We start from the raw sequence: 8,666 nt of genomic DNA, 5'->3' as shown, positions 1-8,666 counted from the left end.
GATGAATTACTACAGAGAATTCTTTCCTGCGTGTCTAGCTAGTGAGTCTTGCCCACATGCTCAGGGTTTAGCTGATCGCCATATTTGGAGTCAGGAAGGAATTTTCCTCCAGGGCAGATTGGCAGAAGCCCTGGGGGGTTTTCACCTTCCTCTGCAATGTGGGGTACGTACGGGTCACTTGCTGGAAGGTTCTCTGCACCTTGAAGTCTTTAAACCATGATTTGAGGACTTCAATGGCTGACACGGTTTGATACAGGACTGGGTGGGTGAGATTCTGTGGCCTGCATTGTGCAGGAGGTCAGACTAGATGATCATAATGGTCCCTTCTGACCGTAAAGTCTATGATTCTAGGTGTGTCTACATATGTCCATTTTGTATAAGCACTACACATGCCTGAACCTACAGCATCAGTTTGAGGCTTAGGTTTCCAGGCAAGGAACTAGAAGGATTAGTACTATATGCTGAAAATTGGTTTGTGATACAAGCACAGATATATAGCCACAAAGTTGTTGTTTTTGTTGTAACCTCAAATAAGCCTTTACACAAGTTAGTAGAAATTACATTGCTATGGCAATTAACATGGTATGTCATTTTTATCATGATCACTATTACAAGTCATTCCACTTTTTAGAACTGTCTTTCCATGTCCTTTTCTTATATGGCCTAATCCAAAAAGCTACAGCTGATCTCAAGTGGTGAATAAGGAGGGATAGTAATTGTATTATAAATACAAAAAGTATATACTATTAAGCATAGGCATAAAAGTAGTTTTGGTTCAAAATTCAACAAAGAATTTTTTTAAATATTGTAGTTGGTTTAATCGGAGATGTGTTCTCTGGAAGTTTTAATGCCTCTAAACAAGGCATAATTACCCATTCTAAAAATATTTTCCTATAGATCCAGCAGAGTTAGTTAGTTAGAGGGAATAAACTTACACAACTATTCCCAGAGCTTTTTCTATTGTGACACTTCAGATTCCAAAAGGACCTGCCTCACGCACAAAAAAATCCCTATGTTTGTCATATCCAAATCACATGAAGAGTAATTTTAAAGCTTGTGATGGAGTATTAAATAGGATTTTTAAAAAATTCATAGCTGAACATTAACATAATTTCAGTAGAGCACTGTACTGAAGTTTAATAAGTGTTCAGTCAAATATAAAAGACCAGAGCTTGAATAAAATAAGTAAGAAATTCTATACATGCCTAACATTTGAGAATTTAGAATGTTTTCATGGGACTGGACTTAATCATTTTCACTCCACTGGTTAAGCCCATGACACTCATTTTCTAATACGTGAGTTAATGCAGTGTTTTTTACTGCAACTCCAGTAAACCAACAATGCTACAAATGGAAAGATTTTACTGCAGACTCAGGCACAATACAACATATTGCAGTGCAAGTGTACAACATATTGCTAATGTGCCCCCACCCCATTTATAGCAATCATTTCTAGTGGTGACAGTATGTCAGACTCCAAGACTATTTAGACACTAACCACCACCAAGCGTCCCCGTTTGTTTCAGTTATGTGGGCCACATTCGTATCAGTGAGCTAGAGCGGTATGCCTCTACATCGTGTTTCTCATCGCTACTCCAAAAGTAGTTTGCCTAAGCCTTAGGGTGATTCTGTGAGGGAGGTTGTTTCCACTAAACACCTTTCTAATTATCACTCACTTCTCTAGAAAATTTTAAATAAAAGTTTATTAGAGAAATTACTTTGAACAAAAAAAGGCAACAATATTTGTTTTGTCATTTAAAAAAAGTAACATTGTTTTCTTCATGCCCTTTTAGGTTAATTGAAGTAATGCTACAGAAAGATATTTCTTTTCACTGCCTTTCTGCGATGCATTCTAGCATGGATTAACGCATGTCTGCATCACTAGAATAAATTATGAACAGTCCTTTTCCATGCTCCTCTCCAGAAAGTGCTGCATATTAACAGAAAATGTTGCACAAAAAACACATTTCTATTCATTCTGCAGTATTGGAACCAGTATCTAGAAAAGAAAGAAAGTGTATAAATAAGTACAGATAACTCGTACTCAACTTTGCAACGTCTTAACAAAAAATTAACATTCTCTATGTTGGTAAATGTTTCCCTGCCAACCTCAAAATACAACAATTTAGAGTCCGTATTATAAAAGCTGAAACAGCGCCACACCTGGATAATTTTGTTTCCATATGTATCCTCTTTCATTGCCAGGAAGAAAGTGTGGTGTAATTATGTTATTTTACTTGGTTAGCAGTAATGAAAACTCTGAACACAAAAATTCTCTGTCCCCATACAGGGTTTGCTATAAGGTCCCCATTTTTAAAAACTGAAGTAAGTTTGCTCTAAATTAGAGTAATATACTTAAAACACTTGATTCCAGCCAGCTCACAAGATATGCTCTTGGGGCATGCAAGTGCTAGAAGGCCACGTAGTCTGTCCAAGAGATAGGTTATCAGATGTTTGGTAAGTGACAACATACAGGCTTTTGTCGAATCTAGGCAAAGGTGCATTTAACATAGATTTAAAATATCATGTAGACATAAGAGTTCTTTATAAAGCTGAATTACTTAAACACGCAAGCAACAGTGTATTCTGTAAGAAAAAGGCAGCCAGCTGATATAGCTATTTCCTATATTTGCTACTATTACCTCTCTCTTGCTCCTAGTGCCATGGGACAAATGAGTAATCTAGTTATTGACTACAAGACAAGACAACAATGGATAGGAGAGTCCTTATTTTAAGAAGCTTACTACTTGCTGAAAAATACTAAAGACACTGTCAGCAACTTTATGGTACTATGGTCTTCAAATCTGTTACTTACACTGTGACATTATAAATGGAAGTTATTCAGACATGGAAAATTAGCTTTTCCTTTAACTGCTACAATAAATACATCTTAAGAAATAAACAGGTGAATCAAGGTGACATGGATGCCCAACATTACAGACAAGGTACTTGTATGGAATGACTTATCAATTGTTGAGAATCAATTAGTCTAAAAACATCACTATAATAATGCCAAGGCCAGAGAGCCCTAAAGGATCAGTTCCATACACCACGTCTTTTTAAAAAAGGATGTACTATAAAGGGTTTTCTGTTCTCACTTCCTCCTTTTACTGTATTAAGAAAGGAATCTTAAGCAACTAGAAACTATAAAAGGTTAGTCTTTGGTAAAGCATTTCAATAGAACATTTGGCTAAACAAGTCAGACAAGCAGAGAGAATGTATGAGCTAATGACCTTCCACGGACAGTACATATGTGGCAGTCAAGACATGGAGTGCAAATTACAGGACTTGGTCTGTAATACTAAAAAGACAACATTTCTCAAATCCTGGGATCTCTCAGGCTATGTCTTCACCACCCGCCGTATCGGTGGGTAGCAATCGATTGCTCAGGGATCGATATATCGCATCTCACCTAGACGCGATATACTGATCCCCAAACGCGCTTACATCGATTCCAGAACTTCACCAACCCGAACGGAGTTGCGGAATCAACAGAGGGAGCCGCAGACATCGATCCCGCGCTGTGAGGACGGTAATTTGATCTTAGATACTTCAACTTCAGTTACGTTATTCACGTAGCTGAAGTTGCGTATCTAAGATCGATTTTCCCCTGTAGCGTAGACCAGCCCTCAGTCCCCTAAGAATGGAAGTGATGTTTCAGAGGCTTCCAACAATGCTCTTATTAGTTACTTATTGCTGCTGAACAAACAGTGGCACTTTTCATCCTTTGGATTAGACCTTCAATATTTCATAGTGGCATTTTGATAACCAGAAGAAGTCATTCCAATCTTGTTACTGTAATTGTTTTATATAATTTAGTAACTAGTGACCATTGAGGCCTAGTTACATTTATCTTCGGTAATACTTTGGCTTGCCACAAGCATATTTATGCTTATTCATTCACCACTAAAAAAGCAGCTTTAAATAAGACAATGCAATGCAGAACACACTTATAATTTGCTCATCTGAATTAATCATCTAATTTCTGCATGTGTGCAGGAGGGTTGTGCACTCCTGTTTTAGTCTGAGTTATGTAGGATGTAACCACAGGTAGAAGATAGCTCCAATCACACACTATTTAAGAACTCTGGCTGCACAAAGTGTATTTCATAATATCGTTCAAGTCTGATCTGTGTTAACCTAATATTTATACTATGGTTCAGAACTATACTTACTTTTTCCGTCACATGCAACAATTTTCACTTTATCCACTTTCACGAGTTCAGTTACCTCTCTAAATTCAACATCATTCAGTACAAAAGTCCACACATTATCACAGAATCTGTACGTATTCAGAGAGCCCTTTAAAAGAAAGATGTAACAAAAAACTATTTTCAAAAGATCTCCAGTACAGTAACAGAAATAAAGTTATTCTAGTAACTATAGCTAAAGAAGTCTTAACATTTGAAAAATTGTCATCTTGTCTGCTTCTAAAAATAGTTTAAAAGTTTACTGATAGTCATTAATTTAAAGTAGGTGCTTTTGTATTTATAACCAGATTGGATGTGCTTCTTTTATTACGCTGTGAGCCAGAACATGCAAGCATAAAATCTAAGAAACATAGATTTAAGCAAATCTGAGGAAAATTGTGTAATTTGAGTGCCCCCAAGTGGTAGAAATCACCAGGTTCATACAAGAACATTATGCAAGTAAGGAAGAATATCGTACAAAACAGCCAACCTTCTGAAATGGTTATGAGTTTTCCAAAGTACATGAAGAATGAGGTCATAGGCTTCATCAGCAAGATTTATGTAAAGAGGAGATTATGGGTCATTTATAAGCCTTTCACTTCCTGAATCCTTCAAACGGGATTAAAGTTCTGGGTGATAAAAACAGTCACACTGTTCTCCTGTTGACTTTCTGAATACCACAGTAGTATAAGTTAGTGGTTTCTGCCAGGGGTACAAGTATTCCTAGGGGTACACAGAGGTCTTCCAGGGGGTATATCATCTCATCTAGATATTTGCCTAGTTTTACAACAGGCTACATAAAAAGCACTAGCAAAGTCAGTACAAACTAAAATTTCATACAGACAATGACTTGTTTCTACTGCACTATATACTATACAGTGAAATGTAAATCAATTGGAATATAAATATTATACTTATTTCAGAATTAAATGGTAAAAATGAGAAAGTAAGCAATTTGTCAGTTATTGTGTGCTGTGACACTTTTGTATTTTTGTGTCTGATTTTGTAAGCAAGAAGTTTTTAAGTGGGGTGACACTTGAGGTACGCAAGACAAAGACTTTTGAAAGGGGAACAGTAGTCTGGAAAGGTTGAGAGCCACTAGTAAAAAGTGTTAACATTGATAGGATGAATGATGGGATGGGGGAATCACGCACAGAGAAGTAGAGCTACGTGACCCGAGATGGAAATTGATGATTACACCTCTACCTCAATATCTCACGACCCAATACAACACAAATTCAGATATAACGTGGTAAAGCAGTGGTCTGGGGGGGAAGAGAGGGGGTGGCTGCGCAGTCCGGTGGATCAAAGCAAGTTCGATATAACACAGTTTCACCTATAATGCGGTAAGATTTTTTGGCTCCCGAGGATAGCATTATATTGAGGTAGGGGTGTATTTTTGTTACTTTTTTGTATATTCTTATATATTTTATACCATTTACTAAGTCAAAAACACATAATTCATGTACAGCTCATCTCAGATGACTTTTACTTGAGGCTACTTGCTGATTTAGATTCAGTGTATGAAAGATTTTTATTTTCATTTAAAACACATGCTATACATCCGTTAATTCAACCAGTGTTTCTGGATTTAAATGGGTTCATTTGTGATGCTGGACCTTCTCTGAAAATCAAATTCAGATTTACATTTGAGAAATTGTTTCACTTCTAAAGTCTATTTCAGTAAACATGAACATTTCTTTGCTCCAGGGTATTCAAAAGAGAAGAATGAATATCAAAAATATCTTAAAGGCAGAATATGAAAGTTACTAAATATTATTTGGCAGATGATAGAAAATTTGTACAATGAGTTTAACATGACCTAATCAAAATGATAAAGGACAGTGGTTGGAGAGATTATGGGTTTATAGTTTTCTGCACTTGAGAGTAGGAGTCATGTTATAGTATTATCATGACATTAACTGTTACTCCTATTCCAAGGCTGGATGCACAGGGGCTTGTTGGTAATGGGACTCTGAAGTGGGGTCCAGGTAAAGGTGGTTTGGGCGGCGGGGGAAAGGGGACACTCTGGGTGTGATAGAGCTCAGCAGGGGAGTCTGGGTGTCAGGGACTCAATGGGGGATCCAGATGTTGGAGGAATGGGGCTCAGTGGGGTGTGGATCCGAGTTGCTGATTCAGATGGTACAGGGGGAGTAGGGTTCAGTGGGGTGGGGATTCAGGTGCAGCTAGTTGGGGCTCAGTGGCATAGGGCTCTGGGTGTGGGTGGCTTGCTGGTGTGGTCCAGGTGGAGCTCATCGGGGGGGTTCTCAGTGCAGGGGGAGGAGGCTTGGTGGGAGGGTCTGAGGGAGAAATCTGGGGCTAAGTCTGACCCGACCCTGATGTCATGCAGGGGAAGAGGAAGTACTGTCCTCCCCAGTCCAGCCAGGACTAGCAGCTGAGCCCAGTGCAGGGCAGCAGCCACCAGCTGGGTCTTCCCCAGTCCTGCCCTACACTGATTTACCTCTCTGGCAGCTGCCCTGGTACCCAAAACATACTGCTGGGGAAGGTCACATGTTCGCTTTTGTGGCTTCCCTTTGCTTTCCTGTCAGAAAGGCATTTTCTGCAGGGAAGCAAAGAAATCTGCAGGGTAGGGGTGGGGGTGGAGAAGGGTAAATTCTGAGCATGCACAGAATTTCCCCAGGAGTAGCACATGCTGCTGCTAACTGGTTTTCTCAGGCAATAAGAAAGTGAAATATTCTTGCAAATTTCACTGCTGAAACACCAGGCTATTCTGGTATTCAATGAATCACTCACATGAAATAAAGTAGTTCATTCAACCTCATTTCTGTGCATTGTGTCAAGGAATTTACAAACTATCTGCATCCCAAATACTGAGCTCAACCAGAAATGAAAATGCCCACAACAGAAACCCAAAATCTCTATTTGGCATTCATAATTCAGACCTTGCAGTCGAATGCCTTACCATTATAGGCAACATTAGCTAGTTGTTCAAGCCATATGTGCAAAACAATTAAACTAAGCAAGAAGGGATGCATGGAAGAGGGTGACTGAGCACTCCCTCTCTGAAGTGTTTAAATGATTAAAATGTTATGCAGTCACCTATCCCGTTATGCATATTTTCCTAGCTATTTTTGCCTCTGATTGCAGTTTTACACTAGTGATTTAGGAAGAACGAATTATCTTTAGAGCATTTTGGAATACCAGCAATTAATTTCATGTAGAGCTGGCAGGACCTCACTTTCCACTACCTTTCTTCTAAATCCCTGTCAATTTTCTGGCTGCTGTATATCTTGCAAGATTCCATGGAAGAATTGCAACAACTACAGGAAACTCAAACAGCCTGCAGACAGCCAACCTATTATGACTATGTAAACAAGCAGGAATCTAGTTCAAGTGCTACAGATAGCACACGTGGAGTAACACAACAGTATTATTTTTAGAAATAAAGTGGGTTCTTAAAAGACTTGTTTCCATCTATAGCAGACAGAGATAACAAGCCTATAGTTCTCAATGCAGTGTCTGAACACTGATGAAGAGTACCAGTTAGATGGGGACTTTAGTATTTAGTGCACTTACCCTGAAATTGACTCTGTTCCTAACCCGTTGTGCCAATGCTGAATTTATAGCCTTGTCAAACTGAAGTAGCACTTGAAGGGCAAGTTGAGGGGTGATCTGCTGAGACTATGGTTTAAAAAAAAATAAAATTGAACTTTATAACTGACTCAAAAATGCATGAAAATGGACTATCAGTGCAAAGCTTTCATGTAACAAACCTCAAGATGTAGATTAGCTTTTGTAGTAGCTTCATTGGAAAGATATATTTACGACTTTATATTTAATGAGGAAAATGGAATAAGGTGAAATTTGTTAGTTTTTGTAACTCTGTGGAGGAGACAAATGTGACCAACATGCAGAGAGAATTTTCCAGAAAACGTGAAGTAATTCCCACATTTGAATGGTCTTTGCATCCATGGCCTGCAGCCTCCTCGACGACATACACGACTAGGGATTAACATCAGATTTCAATACATCAAAACTGTCAATTCACTCTGGACCAGGGGCGGGAAAACTACGGTCCGTGGGCCAGATCTGGCCCCTCAGAGCTTTGGATCCAGCCCTCAGGATTGCCACCCCTGTGGCACTGCAGGTCCTGCACTGCTCCTAGAAGCAGATGGCACCACGTCCCTGCAGCTGCCAGAGAGCTGGAGCAGAGCGTTGGGGTGCGGGAGGGAGTTGAGGGTGTGTGTGTGTGGGGGGGGGGTGCAGTGTGCAGGAAGGGGCTCAGGGCAAGGGGTTGGGGCAGAGAAGGGGTGTATGAGGGGGCTCAGGGAAGGGGGCTGAGGTGCAGGAGGGGGTGCAGAGTGCAGCAGTGGGCTCAGGCCAGGGAGCTGGGATATGGAGTGCAGGAGCAGTTCGGGATGCGGGCTCTGGCCTGGCCCTGTTTACCTGGAGCAGCTCCAGGGTAGCAGAAATGCCACTGTTCTGGGAAGCAGCTGGCACCACGTCCCTCCCGGG

General features: G+C 40.0%; 1 protein-coding gene across 2 annotated transcripts in view; it reads right to left on the bottom strand.

Annotated features, from left to right (window-relative positions):
- Positions 1 to 1,685: 1,685 nt before the first annotated feature.
- GTF2A2 (general transcription factor IIA subunit 2) overlaps positions 1,686 to 8,666 on the bottom strand; it is a 9,962-nt gene continuing 2,981 nt past the window's right edge. For both annotated transcript variants that reach the window (XM_032798538.2, XM_075069563.1), the window contains exons 3-5: positions 7,728 to 7,832; positions 4,176 to 4,302; positions 1,686 to 1,999 (exon numbers count right to left, since the gene is read on the bottom strand). In XM_032798538.2, coding sequence (XP_032654429.1) covers positions 1,974 to 1,999; positions 4,176 to 4,302; positions 7,728 to 7,832 — 258 coding nt within the window. In that variant the 3' untranslated portion in view covers positions 1,686 to 1,973. The remainder of the gene's footprint in view (positions 2,000 to 4,175; positions 4,303 to 7,727; positions 7,833 to 8,666) is intronic.

This window comes from Chelonoidis abingdonii, chromosome 9, assembly GCF_003597395.2.
Source record: "Chelonoidis abingdonii isolate Lonesome George chromosome 9, CheloAbing_2.0, whole genome shotgun sequence".
Lineage (NCBI taxonomy): Eukaryota > Metazoa > Chordata > Testudines > Testudinidae > Chelonoidis > Chelonoidis abingdonii.
The sequence above is the reverse complement of the archived record's forward strand: the minus strand, read 5'-3'. Positions and strand labels throughout refer to the sequence as shown.